We start from the raw sequence: 26,266 nt of genomic DNA on the forward strand, positions 1-26,266 counted from the left end.
ATCGAAACAAGGAAACCAAAGTGGAGGGAACTGAGATAGTTGCTGTTTTGCTGTTTGTTGTGCCAACCCTATATGCTGATGTATCTGGAAGAGTTCTTGAGTCTGTTCTAGCTTCTGACAGGATGTTGGGTTTTCAAAAGATGATCTTTGTTCTGAGTTAACAGGAAGTTTTGTATTCATCTCAGAGAAGGCTATTCCTGAGATCCAAACATGCCCAAAGTAAGCTACTAGTGTTTTTAAATTAAAACAAGTAACAAGGATGGAACTAACAACTTTAACTTTTCCTCTCCAATGTGACAAATCTCTGTCCCCTGAGATTTTTTTCCAGGCTTCACTAAACCAGCTAGGACGCTGTGCCAAAGCTGTAATTTGCCTGGTTGACCACCCCCTTCCCCTTGCTCTTCTTCTTCAACCTTTCTTGTGGATACTCAGTGTTATCGGTTATTGCCTCAGATTTTAGATTTTGTGGCTTTAAAAACAGTGGGTGTGGTTTTTGCTGTCACAGCAGATCTAACGCCTATAAATCCTAAACCATGGGGAATTCTTTCTCTGTACTAACACCAGGATTTTAATTGGCAGCATCAAATAAAACAGTGTGTTTTAATGTGCTGACATTACAACATTTGCCAGTAGCATCATTACAATTAGAAACACAGTCGTAAAGTCTCACTTCTAATGTGGTTTCTATTGCTCCATTACTTTGATTTTGAACGCTGACATCCAATATGTGTGTTTTATGTGAAGTATTAAAATTTAACACAAATTCCTATAATATGAGTTATGATGGGTTTTACATGTACACGGAAATGAACAAACTTTCCAGAAGCAAAATTAAAATGAGAAACATTTAAAGCACAAAACATTTCACTGTCACAGTCCATCAGTTGTCTTGGGAAAAAAAACACATTATATGATTGATTTGGAACTAGTGAGTCTTCAGGGGAAAGGAGATATTGGCTTTGTTTGTTTGAAATCTGTTCTTGGTTTTGCTGTAGGGGAACACTGGTTGCTATATTGTATAGTACAATTACAGCACCTAGCTTGAGGGACAAGTAAATTACAATGTAATTGGACAGATGATGTGAAATGCCCCATGGCTTTATATCGATGTCGCAGATGGTTGATAAATAACCTCCCGAGCTGAGATACTGTGTGTGTATGCAAGATAATATCTGAGAAATGACTGAAGATATATCCTGTAAGATGATGAGAATTGCTGTTTCTAAAAGGTTAGATTGTTTCATCGTGCACTCACCTTTACCTAAAACCAAAATGGGTTTCCTGAGTGCGGTTTTGTGCAGCATGTGCATGTGAGAAGAGGATGTGTGTTGTGTGTGTGTGTGTGTGTGTGTGTGTGTGTGTGTGTGTGTGTGTGTGTGTGTGTGTGTGTGTGTGTTCCCACACTTTGACCTAAGCTGGGAATTTTATCCGACTGAGTTACAGTTCCACTGCCCCTATGCAATTGTAATTGCATTAGTGCAGTGTTGATTTTTTATTAGACACCTTTTCCCAGAGTCCCCAGGCTCATTTTCCTTTATTAGACCAAGTTTGGAAAGACAATACAGAGCCTCTTGTCGCAGAGTCCCTGCAGACAAAACTTCATTCCAAAGTGAGCTGAGTGATAAGTGGGCAGAATTGAGATCACTGAGGGGATTTGGGAAGGAATGCTGCAGGCTGCCTGTGTGTCTGCCTCTGTCCTGTGCACACGAGTATGTTTCAATCTAGCTGACAAACAAAATGTACTCGAAAATCTGTAAGTGTTACACTTAGGACTGCTGCTATATATTATTATAATACTTGAGTAATCTATCGGTTATCCCATCGATTAATCGAGTAATCGCATAAGAAATTCTTATTCTTAATAATTACTGTGTTATTAATGAGCAATAATAAATATTCAAAAGAGAAAAGACACAAAAATTACAGTGTTTTAAAGTTTAATAACTGCAAATAACTCAATCCTTTGATTGGTTTTACATGCTACATTCAAATAAATGTTTTTAAGAAAACATTTTCTTAAATACAAAAATATATAAATAATCTCAAGTACAATGAAACTCAAGTAAAGTACAGATACCTAAAATAAATTCTACTTAAGTCCAGTACTGAAGTGTTTGTACTTCTGCAGCTCTGATTTTAGTCGTGAATGTGGGTGAAATGCTCACGTTTACATCGTTTAATACATCAGCGCGGTACAGAGCCATGTGTTAAATGAAGCATCGCAGCAAAGAATTTGTGTCCAGAATTGTTTATTATCGAATTCTTTGAATTGCTCAATGAAACGTTGCAGCTCTAGTTACAATGCAATGCTCCCCTCGTGCACGTTAATCCCCTCTGCTAATTCGTGTTTTGATCAAGTTAAAAAAGATGGATATTTAATACTACGCTTGACTGGATCCATTTTTGGGTGCTGGGCAGCTTAAATGTAGGAGCATCAAAGTTTACTTTACACCTTGGAAATGGATGTTTTAGTGATAACGTTTGATCGGATAATTAAAAGTGATGATGTTCACAGGGAATAACTCTAAGTTAAGTTTGTGCAGGTTAAAATGAATGAGCTCTTATTAGGCAACTTATTTTTATTTATGTATTTATTTTAAATAAACTGCTACAAGCTACTCTTTCTAGAGTACGCCCTCTTCCTCCATCAACGCATTTCCCAATAATTGCCACTTACGTACTGAACTACTAACTGATTTGCTGAGATGAGGGTTGTCCCACCTGTCCCTAAAAAGTTATTAAACTATTAAAAGTAGGAAGGATGTTAACCAGTCGTGTTGTTGTGCTGGGAATAAAACCTTTAGAACTGCTATTTTGTGACTTTTGACGTTATTTTTACCAGGCTTGACTGGTGATCCTGTAAAAGAAGTTGTGTCCCATTGGATAGTGTAACAGAATATATAATTCCCTCCCAGTTGAGAGATTGTCTTGCAGATAACTCGCTGGAGGTGTTTCAAAGATGGTTGATAAGTGACAGGACACATATCGCCAAGGATCATTGTTTTACGTTACTACGTTATCACTCAAACAATGTGTAATATCGCCATGGCAACTAGAGCCTATATATGGGGAGGGTGGCTATATCGCTCAATATTAGCCATTTGCCAATATCCTGGACTAATTCATGTGTCTAAAGAAAAAAAAATATAAAAATTATATTGGATTTTTAAATCACCGAGTATCTTTATTGATTCCAGTCTTAAAAATCCTACTCAAAACAGTTTGGTTATTGTGTTATTTAAGTCTAGGATCCTTCTGTATTTTTGTTTCTTCACCTTTGGTAATTTTTTTTAGTTTAGTTTTTGTTTTTGTAGGATTGATTTGGCATTTTTAAATTACCAACTAATATCACTGGCTGTTTTTTTTTCAGACCCAACTGGTTCAATCTGCATTATAATCCAAATATTTACATGACCTGATTTCAGTTGAACACCTGGTAGATGTACCAGTTGTATGTTGTCTGAACAATACAAAAATAAACATATATTGACAACAAAATGAGAGCAGATGCTGGGCTGAAAACAAGCAGACGACAAAAAGAAAAAGATGAACGTTCTACCTTTTTATTGCACCACAAATATGAAAATTCAAGCACAGCTGCTCTCCACCAGTTTACTCAGCTGGTGTTGTCACTGTCAATGGACCCATAATCACAGTATCCAAAGAGGCAAATTTGTGTAGCCAAGACTCGGAAAGGACTAACGAAGTGTAAAAAAAAAAAAAAAGTAATCCCCTAAAGGACATGGACTTTTGTTTCTGCCCCACGTGCCCCAGAATGTGGACTTTTGTAGCTTTTTGTTGTCTTGGAAATCAGTGCTGAAGGATTACTCTGTCTGTGAGAAAATTACACTAAATATCAATAAAATATAATCAAAATATGACCCCAAGTTCCTGCCCAACTGTCTGTGAGTTGATTGGGAATGTATTTTGGTTCAAGCATTGTTTTTAGCTGTAAAAGGCAGCTGATCATTACATATATACGTAGTGGAGCATTTTGCAATCCCAACTAGTTTTGGTGGAGCTTTGGACAGGTAGACAGGAACGTGACTCCAGATAATAGCTACGGTACTGCAACTGTTTTCTTGCAGAAAGCAGATACAACCCTAACCTGAGAATAGTTTAAGATGCTTTACATACATGCTTTAACTTCACCCTAACCTTCTCAGAGACATTTCTTCAGCAAACACTACCCATCTTATTGACTCCTCCCACTCCTTCCGAGCCCAGAAGACTTGTCTGACATACGTCTCATTTCTTCTCTCACGTTGGAGAATGAGATGAAATTCCTGGTTGGATTCATTTCTTTCCTATACTTGTATTGTATAACATTTTCTCTTAATAAATTAAATTGTCTTTTTAAAAACTGCATTTTTTATTTACTTACTTTCTGAACAATGTGACAAATATGCCAAAAAACAGGACAAACACTTTTTCACTGCAATATTAAAATGACTTTTTGCTATCTGAGAGTAGTGTGTATACCTGAAGTGAATGCACTGATCGTAGTCATTTCATAATCCAAAATAAATTAAAAAGACAAAAAGGTTGCATTTGCATTTTGGTACAACAGTATAGGAGTACAACAAAATTGCTTGCTGGTTCAATATGTATTGATTTATAAAATCTGGCTGAATTTAAGTCTTTGTTAAAGACTGAAAAAGTCTTATAAAAGTTTGTGTCTTCTTTTGATGCTGATGATTATATGTGGCTGTAAAATGTAATGTAAAAACGATGCATTGAGACACAGTATTGGCAGACCAATGCTTAAAATCAAAACTTGAAACTCCTTTCTGAGAAAAGGTTAAAAGGTCATAAACACACCCGACACTGGATGAGCAAAGATTGAGGCATCTCTCCCTGTGCATCAGCTTTTTAGTAAGTGATCAAATCTTCACACATGACTGGCATAACTGATTAAGGCCTTACAGCCTTCATCAGCGTATAGGCTGAAGGTTGAAGTTCTGCTATGTCAACAAGTCTTTGAACATTTATGAACCTCCTTGGCCATTAAGCTATTGTGATGCAAGCTGCAGAAACCATTCTGGACAATCGTGGGATGATTTTATTAATTATTATACTGCAAAAACATTTCAACCCCTGGCTATTTCCTGTTTTATTTATTGATGGCTGAACTGACTTTAAAAGCTTTTTTTGCCCTAATGGGAAACATTAGTTCTCGACGTCTGCCTTCATCATTCAGTTTTTAATTTGGTAAAAATATGCAACACACTGGCTCGTCGGGTGCGCTTCCATCTCTGCTTTTATATTTATCCATTTTGTCGGCATCACTCTAGATCTCCGTCGCTGTCTCCTGCTTTTACCCTGTCACCATTTTCCCATCCATCAGTCTGATTGTCCAGATATAGACGTTATATTTGCTGTCACAGCTCAGATGCCGCATGGACAGCAGTGAGTCACAGCACTATTTTCCTCAAGCTTTTGCCTCCGTGTGCCCAAGAGTTTGCCAGCAGTGTCACTCACTAATCTTTGTAATTTTGCTGTAATATGTGTCCTGGGCCTCAGCTTTTTCTTCACTGCTGTGACACCTGCTGCTGTAGAGTCTGACAGAACACGAATGACATCGAGTCTCTGACAGAGCAGCGCTCACCCAACAGTGTGTTCTCAGTTCAACACTTTGCACACATGAGTAAATGTGCATCTATGTGGAAGACATTAAAAAATCTTGTGATGTTGATTAGGCGAAAAGAAGAAAGGTATTGTAATAAAACTATTATAGTTCTCTGCATGTTTGTTTTTAGCCAACCTGTATGTCTGTGTGGACGTCTAATACTGCGTTACCCTGGCACTTCAGTACAGTAGCCCATTCAACTCTCATTTTAAGTGGTAAAATTAGCCACCCTAGCAGCTTAACAGAGCAAGACTCTAATTCATTTACAAAAGGCTGTGGCAGAGAAGATTCATTCACCTGCTAACTGTTTACTTCCCAAAGGCGTCTCTTCTACCTTTCTGTTGCCTGCATTACTAATGAAAAGACTGTAGGAGGGGGCTTTCATCAGCCAAAGTGTAACAATAGTTAGTTTCTGGATAGCTTTAATTTAATTTAACTTAAAGTTAGATTAAGTTAGAGTCTAGACAAACCAGCAAGCGGTTTTGTCTTCAGCCCTGACACACAGAGATAGAACCGACCTGTACTTTTACACCAGTGACATTTTTTAAAACTATTGCCATGAACACTCTGAGGTCATCGTAGGTAATAAACCAAACTCTTACCCTATCCTAACGCTATTTGTTTTTACCCAAACTCTTTTTTTGGGGGGGAGAGAAAAAATAGTAAAATAGTTTTTGATGGATTTCAGTTAGAATTATTATTTTCTTTGTTCCGCAGTGCTAAGACTTGAAAGAAGAATTTAATAAAAACAAAAATGAAATATTCTGGTAGCCTAAGGTGAGAATTGGGGTTATCACCAGTGATGACTTAGGTATGTCATGAGGTTGACAGTTTTGAGATGTCTGATGAATTGTTGGTTCAAATGCATGAAATCCAGCTGAGACTGGATTAATCGATTTCCAGTATTGTAGTTGATATGTAAGACCTATTATAACTCATTAGCCTGCGCTTTACTTTAGGATTAGTGGGTTAGTAAAATAGGATACTAAACTTTGATTAAAATTGAATCTTTCTTAACTTTTCTCCCCATAAAGATACGTTTTGACCTCCTCCCCTGTAGTCTTAATGGTGAGCTTTGACACCTCGGTATATATTAATAAAGACGTGGTTTGATGACCATTTAATGACCCCCTCATTCCAAGAGAAGCCCTTGTAAGCTGTATAAGCAGAAGTCAACCTCACTAACACCCGGTTATTTTGTTCAGGAATCAGGCCAGAAATATGACTGAACCATTCAATTCAGAAAACAGAAACAAGGGTTACCCAAAGTAGGCGTCCAAGGCGGACAAGTTAAATATTAAAGAGAAAAACATTGATTTCTTACAGTGAACATGTCAATATATTTAATTTAACTAAACTTGAATACAGTGTGTTGGAGTACAGTTTCCACTGGGTCTGTAGTACACCAGTCAATCATCACCATAAAACCACCTTCCTTCTATTGCGGAGGTCCCTCTCATTTAGCCAAAGCAGCTACATGCTGACATGTTGAGATATGGGGGTGTTCCATCATAATTTGGTCCTTGTCAGAGTTGCCCAGATCCTCATGTTTGTCCATTTTTTTGGGCTTCTGTCACATCAGCTTCAAGAACTGACTTTTCGCTTGCTGTCTAATGTAATTCACCCCTTGACAGATGCCATTGCAACAAGATAATCAGTGTTTGTCACTTCACCTGTCAGCAGCCTAATCTTTTGGCTGTTTGGTTCATCACCAGCCACCTTGCTCCTTGTTTCTCACTTATCCTAATTCCTGTTTGTTCCTGCTGCCTGCTTTTGAATTTTCTCCTTCCAAAAATTAGATGACAACTAAATTCCAGTCTCATATCTGTACATGACATAGGTATGTACCTAGAATCAGATGGCGATCAGCCTAGTTTAACTGTGCAGAGAATTGATTCATTGTGTCTCAAGTCCTCAATAAACTACTCCCTGAGATGCTGTTTTACAATAGCAAAATCCATCTTTTATGATGATGGCACAGTCAAGATTACCAAAAATTTAGGTTAGTGACAAATTTCAAATAAAACAAAGCAGTCTTTACTTTAACCTGCCCCCAAATAGCTTATGCTATTGTTTTGAAAAGGCTTCCTAAACCTGAGGAAATGTAATATAGAACAAAACAAGCATGGAGGGAGTAGTTATTATGCTAGGGAAGTGTGATGAAGGTAAGGTCATTTTAATCAAACTAAATGTATGTGTGCATCTCTTTTTAAGCTCTATCCTGTCTGAAGCCTCTCAGATTGTCATTTTCTTCCACCATTAAATTCAGTCTTCTCATTTCCTGCCTTGCTCTTTTTAAAATCTCTCTCCTTTCATCCTCCTTGTCTCACTTCACGATTGCTTGTCGTTTTTCTTCTTCTTCCTCCAGAATCTTTCCCTCCTGTTTTCTGTCCTTACCCAACAAGCGTCTCTAAATCCGTGTCCTTGTCCTTCTGTTCTCCTGTTTCTCTTCTCCTCGAAAACATTCGTGAAAATGTAATGTGCATTTAAACATTACTAAATCACAGTCATTTTGTGCCATTACGATAATTGCCATAAACAAACAAGACCATTACAGGAAGATTTGCATCTCCTATGAGCCTCCACAAAGCATTTTGCATTATGTGATATTGGCTGAGGTCTGCCATAAAATGTGCAGGAGTGTTTCACAACAACAGGGTGCTGTTTCTTTTAGCCTAAATTGAACCAAAACATTCAGAGTGTCTGGTAATGGCAGATGGTGAAAGAACGACAGAGAAAATTGCCTTCATCATGTTTATCCTGAGAATGTGTTTCTTGAAAATATAAATTGTGTAATTACTGAGTTTCTCATGTTTAAACAAGAAAGATGAAACATAGACAAATGTTTAGTCATGTTTAGTTTATTCATATTAGGAACTAGTAGCCTATTATCTGTCATTTGAACAGGAAAAAAGTACATAATGTACAGAATCTTTCACCCACTTTCTCCTTGGTGTGAAAACCTATGTAATTTCTTTTATTTGAGGGATTCAGTTGGACTTAAATATTAAAACAGCACCAGTGTTGAATACCTCAACCTTTCCACAGACGACTTTGTTGTCTCCTAAAGCCTGGACTGAACCATTATATTACATGTAATGTTGAAATTACCTGATCAAATACTGAATTTTGACAACTTGTTGGGCATAAGAAGTCTGCAAAACTATATGAAAAGATGCTGAAACTGCTTTTCAAAATGAGCCACATGCATTTTTCTTTCCTTCTTTGCTGGACAATTTTGACCCATTACCATCTGAGGCAGCTGGATTCTTTATGCGATTCACAAGATCACGAGAATCCCTCTTGCCAGGTCAGCGAGCCCTGTGTCATTTCCATTTAGTCCAAGCTGCTGATGTCTCAGAGATGCACACGAGGTGCAAAAGTGTGACCAGTCTCACTCCACACACATCATGTTTGAACCAAAAACCTAATCTTTTGAAAAACTTAACCAACGACTTTTTGTATGCATGGATAAATAACTAGTAAAAAGTCTTATAAATGTCTGGTTTACCTTTAAAATAACCTTACATATTTATAAATATTCTACACAGTATTTATTAACTTGTACAATAAAAGAGATATAATAATCTTCTACAAACTGATTGGTAACCAGTCAGCAACTCAAATAAACTGTCATTTTATCAGTAAGAATAAGTTTTAGTTGTTCTCTCCCTTCAAATCTTCTGTAAACGTTGGTCTGCTTGCAAACTGACACTAACTTTTGTCTATAACTTGTCCCTAATCATCCAAAACTAAATGGCCCTAAATGTTGGTAATTAAATGTGTTAATGTTTTTCCAGTTCTCTGTACTTGGCACCCGAACACACCATGTTTTTTTGGCAATAGTGAGACGGCTTGGTCACCCTGAACTCATCAAATGTGGATCCTTGTAAAGTACTCCTTGGCTTGTGGTGTGTAAACCCAAACACAGCTAAACAGAGGGAACACAAATTAAAGGGCAATACTCAAAGCACCCAAACGCTGTGGCTTTCTCTATTGCCACCCAGTCGGCTTCCAAATCCAGACTTTATCAGGCTGTTAAAAAAAGAGTTATCTGTGTCCAGTTTTGCCATTGCCATCGTATCAAGGCTCTAATGGAAGCCTTTTTGCATATCTCTGTGCTACCAGTTGATGGGGACACTGCGGTTTTGTTTTAGACTCTGTGATGAGGATTTGTTGGATTTTCCTAAACCATCCTCTGTCAGTGTGAGAGCAGTAGCTAAAGTTAAACTAAAATGACACTGAAAAGTGAAATGAGTCATTGCTCTGTGTCTCATTAAAGCCACAGGGAAAAAAATGTATTCAGTGACACACCAAGCTGCTGTAGCATGGATCATTTCCTATCTTATATGACTTTGGAAGAAAGCGCCACATAAACGAGGAGAGCTTGTGTATTAATATGCTGATGGATGATAAAATCAAAGTATTCTGTTGTCTATTATACAATCAAGATCCTTTTTTTGTCATCATGACAAAATAGTTTTTCTCCTAAGCTTTTGCCTTTAATTGAACTTTGTGGAGCTACTGTGGATTCGTGAAAGAAACAGAAAAATCAGATTTGCTTCAAGTGAAAATATGAAAAAAACGCATATATTATTGCTGTCTCTGTGGATGACACCCTTCCTGTGTGGTTATCCGTTCATGGCTCATGTGTCCTTCTATTTATGAGTCTGTCTCTTTTGAGTCCATCGTGGCAGCTTTTGGAGATGGCACTGCATTTCCGCTCCTCCGGCTCTTTGTAGTCATATAAATATCTGCGCGTGCATGTATTTGTGTGTGTGTGAGGGAGAGGAGGTTGGTGGGGTCTGAAGCCAAAGAAGTCACAGAGCCCCGGGCGACTCTCAAGAGAAGATGGACACTTGCTTCTACACCAGTTTTCCTCCATGTACATACACATGCAAACACCCGCACACCCAACCAACCAAGATACACACACATGCACACACACGCACACACGCGCACACACGTGCACGCAGTAACACACACACTCTTGTTTTCTCCTCACTGCCCCAGGGAAGAGAGGAAGAGAGGAGGCTTTCAAGGCGACTGTAGAACCTTCAGTCAACCAGAAAAAGGGAATTTTTTTTGTTTTGGCATATCCCAAACTGATTCAGTTGTGTGTGTGTGTGTGTGTCGGTGTGTCTGTGTGTGTTTGTCTTTTAAGGAGAAAGAGACAAAAGATGGAGGTGGAGAAAACACAATAAAGACTCTTATTAAAGCAGAAAGGGCACATTTCGACTTTCCAATTCAGTTCTAATCAAGTGCTGCGCCACACTAAATTCATCATTTGTCTTCCTGCTTTTGGCTGAATAATTGGATGAGATGCATTATGACAGATAATGTGTTGCGCGGTCCATAAAGTGGCCATAATGCTACCGAGAGACTATAGAGAGTGGTGGGTGCTGCGCAGAGTATAAAGTGTGGCTCTGTGCTAGAATGACAGACAGCTATTATAAGACAGCATCGAGTCATTTTGTCCTGATAAGACACACTTTGTCCAGGCTCTTAAGCCTTTGAAAAGTGGAATACGCTTTGCTGTCCTTGGATGAGAGTACTCACCCTCAGTCATGTCAATTTTGTCCTTTTCTCTTTCAATGTTTCTTTTTTGTCCCTTTACAGTCATCCATTTAGTGACAAATGACTTCTTGTAAATGTCTCTCTATCTTTCACTCTGCAGGGAGATGAAGTACTGACCGTCATTAAAGCGAAGGCTCAGTGGCCTGCGTGGCAGCCTCTCAACCTGTAAGTATATCTACAGTGTCAGTTTTGCTCAAGGGTGAGGTGCATCTTGGAAAGACGTGGTTGGAAATATTCAAAATTTAAATTGAAGCTGTGAAACATCAGCCATAAAATTAAATTCTTGATTAAAGTTTTTGTTTTACTTTATTATTACCTAATTATTTGTGTATTATTTATTATTTACCTTAACATTGTATTAGCTGACAAAATGATAAAAAAAAAGAACCCCAGTCAGAGACAATGGGTATCCTGAACATAGTTATTGACTTTTAAACCTTTTTTGTTAATCTGGGTTAATATGACGTTTGACTCTTCTTCTCTACAAAACAGACAGATGGAGCGATTCAGACACAGACTTTATAATTCAATAGGAGATATAAAGAAGGTCAAACAATTTAAAAACAATAAGCAACACTGGTTGCAAATAAGAGAACAGTGTTGCAGAAAATTCTTAATCTTTTGAGTTTACAAGTGAACATATTTATTTTACTGTTTGTGTGAAAGCTGAACGTTCGAGTGGAAAAATCGAAACTTGAACATTGATTATAGGCAATTTGATTCATTCAATTCAAAACAGTGGAAATCAATTTAGTTCTTGACTCGATCAAAGTGAAATTAATTGTATTTATTGATTTATTTTTCTTGCTGATAGATGGCCTACCTTTAGTTAATAGCAGTGTAGAATGAAAGTAGCAACTTTGGACCAAGCAAAAACAAAACAAATCACACATTTGGACATTTTATGCATGACCAGCTAAATGAATGTAAATTACTGTGACAATGTGATGCGACAGGCTGTATAAAAGATGGATGTAGCTACTGTGATGTCAGACTCTGGTTTGTGAAGTCTGATTTTGAAGCCTTGAGATGAGCGTTTCACAGTGTCTTGTTGCTTTGAAACCGGATGTGTTGACCGAGGCTTGGATCTGATTGTGAAACTGAACGCAATTCCTGATTAATCATCCTTTTTCAAAATTAGAATGTCTAACATTTACAGAATATACTTGATGCGTTATTTAGTATGATCCAAAATGAGGGGTTGAGCCCACAGACTTGTAGAGCAGCGGTCCCCAACCCCCGGGCCGCGAGAGTTGAGGCTTGGGTGGGAAATTTATGGTTTTCAGGGTTTTTATCATTAACTCGGTTTCCCTGGGTCTTTTCCCGTGTTGTAGTTGTGCGTCTTATTTTGAAAGAAATATTTACGCGTTACCATAGCGACCAGAGAGGATTAAGGGGCAGAGAGGAGGATGTTACTCTCAACGTTGTTGGCGGATTTCAGGAGGACGCTGCTAATAAAGTTACACAATTACACAGTGAATTTGCGTTTATTATTATATTTACAAAATACCACAGTTTTTGCCTTGCTCGTATCATTTTATTTTGTTGTATTTATCTGCGACACCTTAAAGGCCGGTCCGTGAAAATGTTGTCTGACATTAAACCGATTGGGACCGCCACGGACGTGTTTGTGCCCGACAATATTTTCACAGACCGGCCTTTAAGGTGTCACGGATAAATACAACAAAATAAAACTAGTACCGGTACCGAAAAAAAGAAGATTTATTCATAACACACATAAAAAGACCCAGGAAAACTGAGTTAACGAAAAAAAACGATAACAAAATAACGCTAAAAACCGATAAAAACCCTGAAAACCATACATTTCACACCCGAGTCTCACTCTCGCGGCCCGGTACCAAATGACCGGTACCGGTCCGTGGCCCGGGGATTGGGGACCGCTGCTCTAGAGAACTGAAAGTCTTTTTGCAGCCACAGGTATCGCCACCTGGTGGCCAATAAAAGGCTGTCAGGTTTTAGCCACTTCCATGTTGGCTTCACCTTTGAACCAGAAGCTACGTCCATCCTTTATACCATCTGTTTGTGACTCATACAGTTTGCCCTGTTGCAAGGTTCCATTTGTGTTAATACTAATGTGTGGCTTACCAGGTAGCATGTGTATTCCTTCACCAGGAAATGTATACTTATCTTACAATATGTTCCCAGGAAAGAAAGCAGTGAAAATGTGGTGCTTGGAGCTGATATTAAACCAAAATTGGGACTGGGTTATGTGTTTACCGTTATTTATCATGTTGAGTTAGCCAAGTTTAAAGGGAGTCTCCATTAGGAGTCAAATCTCACTAGCCCATTAATCTCACTTCCTCATACATTATACATGCAGTATTTACTAGGGAACATTTAACCAGACATAATAGTGCCATTTGCATGTTTTTTTTCCTGAATGTAAAATTTTGTCCCCATGTTTATGTATCCTAGCCTTGGCCAACTCGGGCCACTGTTGTTGGTAGGTGCACCGTTGTTTTGCAGGACCGTTTGCATCTCCTGTAGTTGAAATGCCTGGTTTTGTAAATTTATAAAAATATGTTACTTTCTAGGCCCTAAATCAATCTGTCCAATTGAAAAGATTGTTCCTTCAGGCCAAAATTATTTTAAAGTGTCTGTTTTGTAAAGCATAAAATAATCTGTCTGGTTTGAAGCAACGCGGCAAAGAATTAGTTTTTATTGATTTACTTCTTTGTCTTCAAAAGACAAAGCGGAACGAGATTCATATTTCTGTCTTTGTTACTGATTACCAGGTGGCAATTTCAAGACATCGTGACCTCTCCACAAATGGCAAAAAAACTAAAGCTAATCTTCCTGATGAGCAGTATTAAATTCTTAATTTGCAGGATAAGTATCTAATCGTTGGCTAAAAGTTTCATTTCTGACACACTCAGTGAACTTTGTATTATAATTAAAATTCAGATACTATTGTAATGTAATGCATACATTTTAATAAACGTACTCGTAATTGTTTTATGACGGTTTTCTTTATGCGCCTCTCAAAAGCCAGGCTCACTTGAATAGTTGCACACTCTGGCATCCTGTGCTCTCTTTGGAATTAGTTCAAGAGCAATTAGAAACTTATCACAGTTGTAGCCCTCAGCACTGCATGAGCATGAACACACGCACACACATACACACACTAATGTACTGTATCTTTCACTAAACATCTGTTTAATTACCCCTCCTAGCGTTGTCTGTCATTTGCGATATATTGTGCCACTATTATATTTACTAATGAGAACATTCGCACACATGCTTGCACAGCTATACCTCCACACACTCACTGGGCGTCTGAAGCATTGGCTCATTTTGTTGTATTTTGTTTGCAGACTTGTCAGGTGATTCTGAAATATTTGTGTTTGCACATATGTCTCTGCTAATACTTGATAATTAAGAAGATTTGTTTTGTCTTTTTAAAAGAAAGTTCAAATTGCTTACTTTATTGTATTCAGAGTAGCTTAGTGCTTTCACTACCGTTTGGACTTGCAAAGCGAATATGTAATGATGAGCAATTTTCAGTCGCTAATTGGATATTTTAGAGCCTCAATTATCGAGCAATTAGCAGTGCAGCATAGATCAGAGGTCGTGACATCAAAACTGGCTGTTTTTCACTGAAACTGCAACAGCTGAATGTTGGATATAATGATGAGATTATTATGCTCTGCCATTACAGTAATACTTAGGATATGCTTTGAATTATTTACCATCTGTGATTTCTTTCTCCACCACCATTCCTAGGCGAGCAGCTCCCTCAGCAGAGTTTTCCGTAGACCGGACGCGTCACCTGATGTCCTTCCTCACCATGCTCGGGCCCAGCCCAGACTGGAATGTGGGGCTGTCAGGAGAGGACCTCTGTACCAAGGAGTGTGGCTGGGTCCAGAGACTGGAGACAGACCTCATCCCGTGGGATGCAGGCACTGACAGTGGCGTCACATATGAGGTGGTGTATCCTGATTCTACAAGTGTGATCTTTGCTGTTGGTTAGCAAGATCACATAAAAAGTGCCAGGCTAAAGTTAATAACTGTTGATGCAAATGCAAACTCAAAGCTCTTTATACAACTTGCCTCATTCTCCCATTCAGACAAGCACTTTTTTCTATGTAAGTGTATCTCACATTTGCAAACATTCAACTTGGGAATAGTATGTTTCCCAGGGATATTTGATCGACCCGCCAACGTTACGATAAGCAAGTGATTTGCTCTACCTCCTGAGCGACATCCACCCCCGATTGAGGTGATTTCATCCCATGAAAATTTTCTGAGTATCTGGATCATTTTCACTAAAATTGTGAAATAAGGCATTGGCCTTGGTTGAAAACACTCTCGGAGAACCTTTCTATTTATTTCAAACGTTTTTGCCACTAGAAGACACCTGTAAAGTGCGACAGGCAGAAGAGGCGATTTGTCACAGAGATTTGTCACAGTTTAACAAAACTGCCACAGGAATCATTAAGGAATTATGGGACAATTAGCTTTAAGAAATATGCCTTTTTATGTAGCATCAAATGCTCAACATCAGCTCGTGCAGGAGGGCAAATGTGGCAGATCAATCTTTAACTTTTCTTTAATCAACATGGGGTCCAACATATAGGCTCCACTCTTAGCACACTGCACGTCCAGCAGACAAGCTTGTGGCATAACTCTAGACATGGTGTAATACTCCATGATGTTCTGACCAGACCAAATATTTACATATATTTTTAATACCAGATCAGATGGAATACGCAGTATAATATCTACAAGTGAATTCTAAAAGATAAAACTGTTTATTTCCTGTTATTAGAAGGTTTAGTGCTGTGCGGCTGTGCTGGCATTAAACAGAATTTATAGCAAATTGCCTCATCACATCACAGCACTCTTGACTTTCACCTGTCTGTTACTCTGAGAGACTTCTTTAGTTTTCTTCATTTTTGGAATGAAAGGTGCTCATCCATATTCACCCACCGTTTGGAGACTAAAGGGATTTATTTATAGTTTACAAGCTCATGAATAAGCAAGGAGCTTACCCTGCAGAGTGGAGGTGGTAAATACCTTTCAAAAACCTCACTTACATAAAACCAGTCCTCTTTCAACTCACGTCTGTTACTTTGTAAACATGGAAGTGTTTCTTCTTAGTCTTTTATCACATAGTCTCTACCTAAGCGCTCTAACTGACACTGACACTCACATTCATATAATTTAAGGTTTTTTTCTGTATATGCACGTGTATTCGAAGTTATAAAATTAGGGACATTAATTAAAGTGTCGTCAATTTACTCATTTTCAAAAGGAAGTATAATTTAGACTACACAAAGTATACAGTTTACTCATTTAAAAAAATGTAACTTTGAGCAGTAGTGAGCTATTTTTGTAACCATGTTCTTTTATTCTGTGTATGAGTCAGCCTTTGTATAAAATGTGGGCTATAACACAAGTAATATATGTAACTATGCATTGCCTAGACCTTGCTGTTTCTTTCGTCCTTAAATGGCACACATTCCAAGCAGATAATGTCTTCTTACCTGGGTAAAAACAATGTATTGTTGTAAAAGTTTTACTACGAGATAATGAATGCATCATCCTGTACATCAGACATTGAATTCCTGCCACCCACATGCAGACATATGGAGGAACGTAGTCTTCCAGACACTTGCTCATAAACTATACAAAAATGATTTTGCAGTTTTTGCGTTTGCAGACATTAGTGAAGCTGTTTTTATTGTTTTTTGTTTCTTCCACAAATACAATTTTTTCAACCAAAATGTAAGAAGAAAATGTTTTTTTTACATTTTGGTCTTAGTTAGATAATCCAGTGGACATGTAGGAGAAAGTAAGCAGGGAAATGACGTTAAGCAGATGGAAGAAAGCTATTCAGCTTAGCAAATGCGAGGATAATATGAATTCAACCAGTAACCAAGGCAACAGAGTCTTTTGTACATGGTCATTTAACAAGCCAACATTGCCAAGCTTGAACTTGATACATTATATTTAAAACAAAAATCCCCTCTCGCTCCTGCAGGCAGTCTATCCTTTAAGCTCGGGTCCTCTACCACAGGCCTGGGAGCTTGAGGGTCCTGCGCAGTGTCTTTGCTGTTCCTACGACTGCGCTCTTCTGGACAGATATCTCGGATGTTGTTCTTGAGATCTGGTAGAGCCACTTGCCTAGCTTGGCAGTCGCTCACCTAGCGCTCCGATTACCACTGGGACGACTGTTACCTTCACTGAATCGATGTCTCGTTCACTCCTGGCATACAGCTTGATGTCATCCATGTAGAGGAGGTGGCCTACGATTGCATCATTCCACAGTCAGTATCCGTAGCCAGTCTTGTTAATGATCTCATAGGGGTTCAGGCCTATGCAGAACAGCAGTGGGGGCTGAGCATCTCCTTGGTAGATCCCGGACTTGATGCTGACTTGTGCTACGGGCTTGAAGTTGGCCTCTAATGTTGTACGCCACATCCCCATTGAGTTCCTGATGAAGGCTCTTAGGGTCCTGTTGATCTGGTACAGTTCTAGGCATTCCAGGATCCAGGTGTGGGGCATTGAGTCATAGGCCTTCTTGTAATCAATCCAGGCAGTGCACAGATTGGTCAGTCTGGTGTTGCAGCCTTGGGTGACTGTTCTGTCTACCAGTAGCTGGTGTTTTGCTCCTCTGGTATTCTTGCCAATTCCTTTCTGTGCCCTGCTCATGTTTTGTAGCCATGTGCCTGATCATTGTCCCGATTCGTGATTGAGGTGTGAGACAAACGACCAGTGGTCCAAGTGCGTCAAAACAATGATTTTATTAAACACACGTGTGGGAAGAAATACACCATCACAATCCTCAGCATAAATCCCCACTAGAAAGCATACTTAAAGTGTTTCATATGTCAGGGTATCACACCCCCTCTTGCGTTAAGCAGATACATAACATGCATAAGTTACAGTAACCACAATTCTTTTGTTGACAACCTTTAGCCACTATGATGCCTGACAGGAGCTGCCATGTGGTACTGAGGCAGGTTTTTGGCTGAACCATGTCAGGGCCTGGTGCTCTCCAACTCTTCCTGCCTTTCTTGGATGTCTGCCACTGTGATGGTTACTGGTCCCTGTTCAAGGAGGTTGCTGTGGTCTGCCCCCTGACCCATGGTCCTGGCTCCCCCCTGCTGTAGCATTTGTGTTGTACCTCATCAATCTCCAGCTGTGAGAGCAGATCCTTCGTCCTAATGTTGGAACACTGAGCTACTAGTTGTTTCGCCGTCAATCTGGATCCTGGGTATCTAAGATTCCATAGGTCACTCATGCTATTCATGTAACCCCTTCCTCTCGGATTACTTGTGTAGTAAAATTCCAACAGCACCCTATTTTCATCTCTTACCCACCTATGCCATCTTGTTCCAGAAGCGCACTTCTCATCAGGGTGTCCTGATTCCTCAACACCTGACGCGGACCTTGTTAATCTGGGCGACATCCAAGCCAGTATGGACCCGTACTGGATACAATATATGTATAACTATATCAAAGTGGAGATTTTTTTTATGGCTCTAATTCCTATACATACTTGTGAAAACTTTTGAATTAAAAGTAAAGCTTAAATCATTTCCTGTTAATTTTAACATCTTCTGTGGTGGCAATAAACAACTCTAACATGTAGATGTGCACCTGCAAAGCTCTGCATAGCTCCAACACAGCACCAAAGTGTCACCATGCTAGAGTTATGAAGAGAATCATTAACACTATTGGAGTGGAGATGAGAGTGTAACTTTGTACCTCCTCTAATGGCTTATTTAGTGGTGCTGAATATATTAAAATACATCAAAACAGGACGGTGTTAACTTGAGAGAACACAGAGAATAATTCATTATTGTCACATGTTTTTATCTCCTCACTGAACATGGCAACACATGCTATGACACACACATACCTGGAAACAAAGTATCTCCTATTAAGGGTCTGTTTGAATGGATATAAATGATGCATGGTGAGATCAAACAGAAATGAAGCTGTAGACCAGGTGGTTTATGGGAAAATCTGTGACTCGATAAGATCTTTCACGCCTTTTTTACTTCCCCACCTCTCCATTTTGGAACAGAATGGAAAATCAAAATCAAAAAGCTATTGTTTTGCTATTCATTTTTTTAATTATTCTACTATGAATAAGCCACTTCTGTATTGTTTGCTTCACTCAAGAAGAATTCTGTTGTTCCCATTTTAAAAGCCTGTTTCACAGACATGCATTCACAATAGGCCGCTATTGGATTAGTATTCTTGTCCCACAAATAATTGCTATGCCCTAAATATTTGCTGTTTAACTTTAATTACTCTAACCATTCCTCAGTGGAGGACTGGGACTCTCTTCTTTCAGGCATTTTGGATGCACAATATAGGAGAGCAGATGTTTTCCTCTAGGACACCATCTCTTCTTAGACCAAGTGCTTTGCTCAATCCTAATATGGGAGAGTGTGAATAGCTCTCTTTCAGTTCACGACCCGATCTTTAGCCATTGCATATTATTTGGACACGTCCGCTTTCCCCTGATTGTTAAAGAGCCGTCAGAGCTGATTCACCTTTAGATTCACGTTGAAACTCTGTGACATCTACCTAGGGAGATAAAAGTGAAAAGTAAGAGCCCTTTGATTTGGATTTCAGTATAGCAGGTCTGCCTTTAGCTGGGCGATAGCATCTGTCTAGTTTTGCTATGGTGGAATATTTTTGCCCAGAGAGATTACTAAAAGCATAAAAGAGGGATGCAGCAATCTATATAATGTTTAAACCAATAAAACATCTAAAACATAATAGAAATTAATATCATTAGGTTTGTCAGCGTGTACATGTATTTTATCTTCCACTAACAGTCATTTGAGTCACTTATAATATAAATGCTTTATTATTTTTTTATAGTTCATGTTAAACACCTTATAAGCTCATCGACACCCTTTCTTCTACCTCTTTTAGTCACCAAACAAGCCCACCGTTCCTCAGGAGAAGATCCGACCTCTGACCAGTTTGGACCACCTCCAGAGCCCGTTCTATGACCCAGAGGGCGGAGCAATCACCCCTGTGGCCAGGGTAGTGGTGGAACGCATTGCTCGAAAGGTAAAAATTTCATCTGTGTGAATGTGTTTAGGGCTTCAAATAAACACAACTATACATTGCAGCTTTTTACTGTGGTGAGACGTTAAAGGGACCGATTCTTACACTGATGTTTAATATAAAAATTTGGCCAATAGCGATTTTGACTTGGGCTCTTATCTATTTTATGTGTACTTTCATGCCTAACTTATTTCATGTTGAAATAAGGGAAGTTTGAATCCCAACCACAAATAAAGGCACACAGTTTAATTCATAGGAAATTATGTGAAATTCTACTGTGGTCGATGCCTTTGCTGTAGATGGTTAAACTTTAAAGTTAACATAGAAAAAGTTTTGAATCTGACTAATAAAAATGCCAGTCACACACACACACAGCCATCAGTGACCTTTTTATCTTAATTGTGGGATTTGTTTGAATTGTGTTGTAATAATGGTTAGCAAAGCCAGTGAAGGTCAGCAGATGACAAACTTGCTTGCAAATTAGCTCACCAGCACAGGTACTAGTCTCACCTCATGTGACCCATGCAGTTTTTCCACTGCTTTTTGAAGTATCAAAAAGCATCTTTGCATTGCCATGCAAAGATACTTCACTGCAGTGAAGATACTGAAGTATCTATGCATGACAATTAAAAACTATCCTTAATTACAGGGACCTTTGCTGGACCTTGTTTTAGCTCCTTTTCCCTCCCTTTAGGCCAACCTTTTTCCTGATTGGCTGGCCCTCATAAACAAAAGATTTCAGGAGTAGGTGGGCAGCTGTGAGTGTGAGATCTCACTGAGATCATAGAGAGCCAAGTGTAATTTATTATTTAAAATTCATATAGTACATACATACATAGCAGAAAAAAAGGTAAATGAATAAGCGGTCTGCCTTAAATTAGTGTTATTCATCCTATGTTAAACTACTATTTTTAACTTCAGAAATAAAGTCTCAAAGTCACGCTTTGTCAACATGCTTTTGATAGTGTTTAAGTGTGTGGTCACATCTTTCCTCGTGTGCACAGGGGGAGCAGTGTAATGTGGTCCCCGACACCATAGATGACATAGTAGCAGATATCGGACAAGAGGAGAAGGAGACAGGTAAACACACAACCACATACATTCTTTCCTAATTAAAGTTGTTCAGGGAAAGACCCCAAACAAGACATAGTAGATTACCGGAGAGCCTCAGTGTTTAACTAATTATTCAAACCCCATGATTATAAGATATTGCATTCCTGTGCTTTGAACTTGCCTCTTTGTTCGCAAAACTTTTACTTTAACTATTAAACCTTGTTCCTGGCAAAATGAGCAGCCACAATAGGGATTCAGTGTCTTCAGATTATCAAGGACGCACGCACAGCTCATTACAGACACAACTGGTATCATCTGAGACTCATATGGAAGGTCACACAGTCATAACACACATCTGCCAGGGCTTTGTCTCCACCCTGCTGTGTGCAGGTGGGCGCCCCACTGCTCCAGACCCCCACAGTTGCGTCTGGAGCAAGCCCTGCCCTTATCAAACATACCTGATATTCTGTGATGCAGCAGAGATGCTTTCAGTCTGGACACTGATGGCTGAGGCTCTACACATGAAAGCTGTTAGTGAGAGTTAACTGTTTGGCATAAAGTCATAAGACGTTCATTATGACGGTTATGACAGTAGTTCTATTTTTATTTAACCGTTAAACTTTATAGAAAAGACAGTAAAGTTATGTGAAAAAGTTTTCACAGGACTCTGTTGCGTCTTCTACAAATTGTTAAGAAGGAGAATTAAGATGATAAGTAGAAGCAAGGTGTTGCTATTTAAATCAACCTAATCACGAGGTTTGCCTTCCTCTATAAAAGCACAGGTTTTTGTTTTAATTCAGACTCTACAGGACTCAGTCTGGATGTTAAATCTTAAAGTTCATGATAGTAGGAAAAAGAAACATCAGCATCTGGACAAACCACAAGCCTTTTATAACAATGTCCTTTGGACAGATGAGACCAAAGTAGAGCTATTTGGCCAGAATGCACAGCACCACGTTTGGAGCAACCCAAACACAGCATTTCAGCAGAAATGTCTAGTATCAACTGTCAGCACGGTGGTGGAGGGGTGATGATTTGAGCTTCTTTTGTAACCACACGACCTGGGCAGCTTGCAGTCATTGAACATAAATTCCTCTGGACGCCAAAGTATTCCAGAGTCAAATATGAGGCCATCTGTCCAACAGCTTGTTCCAAACAAGACAATGATCCCAGACACAGCAGCAAATTTACAACACAATAGCTGATAAAGAAAAGAATTCAATTACCCAATCGAAGTCCAGACCTAAATTGAAGTGCTGTGATGGTACACAGATGCCTGTGGTACCTGTCATGTTTGGGTCAAATCTGACAGATTTACAAATTAAAACACTCATAAATATTGTGTTTTACGTCTGATTGCCTTATGACATCCTGCACACTTTGCACTTGAACATGTAAAAGTGATGATCACCCCTTTTGTTGAATTTTGAGTGTTTTAATCAACCTTGTTGCATCAAAAGTGACCGCCATAGGAAATGAATGGGAACTGAACGACCAAATGAAAGACCCACTGAACTGAATTTGGTGGTGAAAAATGTTTGTTATGCTAATTTAAGAGCTATTAAAACAAACTGTCCGGGGATGGGCGTCCTGGTACACACCGGCTCACTCCTTGGCGGCTGCTTATCGGGGCCTGGAGCCTGGGGCTCGCTCGGGCCACTTCGGAGGTGGGGTGCCCCCGGCCTCTCGGCCTGGGGCTCGGTCACTCAGGCACAGCTGGCTGCCGGCGGAGCTCACGGGCACGTCACTGCAACCCCCCCTGGCTATTGCTCCACGGCTGCTGAATGACCCCTCATCTGGGGCTCTCCTCAGCTCTTTCTGGGACAGTGGCGCGGCTGCCCCTCTGTTGGTCTTCCTTGGTCTCTTGTGTTCTGGGGGCCTCTGGATGTCTGGAGTTTTGATCTCCTCCATACCTGCTTCATGCCCTGGAGGACGGGGCAGTGGCTCCCCACACCCTCTAGCAGATCATTACATGAAGGAACCTTTTAAAAAAACAAGCGCGTCCATGCTCACAGGTGTACACACGGTCCTCACACACACAAACTACACCCTTTTTGGCTCCTACCTCAAAGCACACTGTGTGCTGTTGATCTTACGTGCTGCACAATAATGTTTAATATTTAGTATTTACTGTCATATTCCCATATATCATTGTGATGTTGTTTATTCTATTACTCTCGTTTTCTTCTGCTTGTTTTCTTTTTTCTTTCTCAACAGGTGATCCAGGTGATCGATATATGTATATTTTTTTTTCTGCTTATTCTGTTGGTTTTTGTTTTTTGCCCTTCTCCCCCGTCCCTCTTCTCAGCTGTTTTTCTTTCCCTCTTTCTTTCTCCCCTTCTTTCCCCCAGTCAAGTCTGTCCCGTATTCAGCAAGTGAAAATAAAATAAACAATAAAAGGTGAATCAAATGGACCATTACGGCAAGGCTGGGATGGTCAATTTGGTAAAGTAAATCCGTTGGGCATCTTTCTTCACCTTTAGACAATAATTCTGATGGCAAAAGAGCCAAACGGGACAGGCAAAAAAAAAACCAAAAAAACCCCAAAAAAAACCTGGTCAATCTTGACCGGACCACTACAGTAAGGGGTGGGGACCAGAACTGAGAGGTTGTCCCCAGTCCACCTCTGCAAACATCAATGGACTGACTCAACTTTGTAAAGAAGAGTGGGCCAAAATTTCTCCTCAACGATGTGAGAGACTGATAAAGTCGTATAAAAAATGACTTCCACTTTCAAATTTAAGATGCCCGTCAATCAAAGTGAGGTCTAGATGGATGTAAGTGGGTGCACGGAGGGTGTTTCCTTTTTTCCACCCAGTGTACAGTTATTAAGGAGGAAATTACAGAAAGGAGGCTGTAAATATGTTTTCAGCACTGTTTTAAATGGCAGTCTGTAAGGACTGACACATGTTTGTAGACACTGAAGCAGTTTTTCAGATCCAGAGGTTACTGCCTGCTGTAACCTGTTTTTTAAATCCTGTGTTTTTTAATGGTTTTTAGCCCATATGGGTTGTCGCATGACATTGTTTATGCTGCGCGTAGATGTTTTAGCCTATTTCTACTAGAAGTGGCTTTGAGAAGAGGGAAGGTTTTTGCCCACACAGCAGAATTCTTAACAAGGATCTCCTGCCACCTAATGAATGTCTTCGTCAGTCAGTCATGAGCCATTTGCTTCTTTCCCCTCTGTTCCGCTACCTGTCCTCGCTTTCTCCCTTATCTCTGCATGAGATGACACTACAGAGACGAGTATCTATTTGGGCTGATCCCCCAGGTCCACCTGAAGCTTTGACGCTTTCGCTTACACATCAGCTCAACGCTCCTCTTACCTTCCGCTTAGTGTTGGCAGTTCCTTTCTTCCCTCATTCTCCTGTCATTACACTTTATCCCAGAGAATTGGACCCACTCACGTTTGTCTCTGTGGCCTGGCAGTATATTCTCTCTCGCCTCTCGTCTCATTTTCTCTGCCTTTCTGAAGCCCTGAGGGAGCATTATTAATTGAAGCCAGTACCCCTGCTACTTCTTATAGCTCTGCTATCACTGATAATTGGACAGGACATTCACAAATCACACTCCTCTCCAGCTTCTCCCTTCAGCTCCTTTCTCTCCCCCTCAGATGTCACTTTGTGGCCTCTTGTGGTCGACTACCTGTGGTAATCACCTTTGGATGCAGTTTTTATACAATCAATGTCAGTGCAGTCCCTCATCCCTCACCCCTCCCACTGCATGTGACAAATGACTTCAGCAACTTTGCTGGAGTGAAAAGGAAAATTACGTTTTGCAAAAGCAAATTTATTTGCTGAAAAAAATGAAATTATTCTTCTCCCAGTCATTCCGATCTTTCTCTTGTAGATGACACACCTGAGACGTGCATCTACTCAGGATGGTCTCCCTGGTCAGCTTGTAGCAGCTCTACATGTGACAAAGGTCGCCGGATGAGACAAAGGATGCTGAAGGCCCAGCTGGATCTCAGCGTGCTGTGTCCCCACACTCAAGATTTCCAGCCCTGCATGGGCCCAGGATGCAGCAGAGAGGGTAAACACACACACACACACACACACAGACACACACAGGTATTATTTGACAGATAACTCATGCAAATACACTCTGCAGTTTTTAAATGGCAGTTTCATTTATTAAGGGAAGAACATTATTCAAGCCTACCTGGCTCTGTGTGATAAAAGTAATTTGTTAACTCATGAATTAAATGTGACTAACCACATTTTCTTTTCTTAGTTTCACTAGCTGCACCTAAGACTGATTACTGTCACTTGAACCGAATCTAACAAAGTAAAGTAGGTTAAAAAGAATCCCTAAAGGCAACACATAAAACCACAATCGAAAGAAACAGCTGAGAATATTTAAGTTTGAGATGTAGTGCTCAAGTTGTCTTGTGGTTTCTCTGAGCACCGCTCCGACCTTGGAGTGAATTTGCAAGGACATGAATACCTGGGAAGATTGTAGCATTGCGTCAACACACCCTTAAATTCTTCACACCAGCAAACTGCAAAAGCTTTTATAGAGATCATCACACTTGCTGATGATCAGTTAATCAGGCGCATTTGATTAGCAGCACCTGGCTGCTACTTAATACTGCAACGAAAACAGAGTGTCAGGGTTTGCTTAGATTTTCACAGCACTTCTCGGATTTCTGTTTTTTTCACATGGCTGCATATATTGGGGGGAAATATTTATTTAAACTCCTGTTTTAATTTGTAAGTTTGCTGACTTACAAAGAAGCGAACAGTCTCTAATTCGTATGGTAGTTTCATTCTATGGCCCAGAATGGATTATGTAAAAGTTTTAAATTGATTTGCATGTCATTAAGTGAAATAAGATCCCCAAGCAAAGCATAACTAGTACATGGTGGCAAGAAATCAGGAGGGGTTCTGGCCCACTCCTCTTTATAGAAGGTCTCTAAATCTTTTATGTTGCTTCAGCTCTCTCTACAGG

At 39.6% G+C, this 26,266-nt stretch overlaps 1 protein-coding gene across 1 annotated transcript in view; it reads left to right on the forward strand.

Annotated features, from left to right (window-relative positions):
• Positions 1-26,266, forward strand: part of spon1b (spondin 1b) — a 123,322-nt gene that overhangs the window by 81,115 nt on the left and 15,941 nt on the right. Inside the window, exons 7-11 of the mRNA XM_084936286.1 lie at positions 11,307-11,371; positions 14,951-15,152; positions 20,126-20,266; positions 21,268-21,343; positions 25,166-25,348. Coding sequence (XP_084792412.1) covers positions 11,307-11,371; positions 14,951-15,152; positions 20,126-20,266; positions 21,268-21,343; positions 25,166-25,348 — 667 coding nt within the window. The remainder of the gene's footprint in view (positions 1-11,306; positions 11,372-14,950; positions 15,153-20,125; positions 20,267-21,267; positions 21,344-25,165; positions 25,349-26,266) is intronic.

Source organism: Perissodus microlepis, chromosome 7 (genome assembly GCF_051167445.1).
Source record: "Perissodus microlepis isolate ML-2025 ecotype Zambia chromosome 7, ASM5116744v1, whole genome shotgun sequence".
In the NCBI taxonomy this organism is placed as follows: Eukaryota; Metazoa; Chordata; class Actinopteri; order Cichliformes; family Cichlidae; genus Perissodus; species Perissodus microlepis.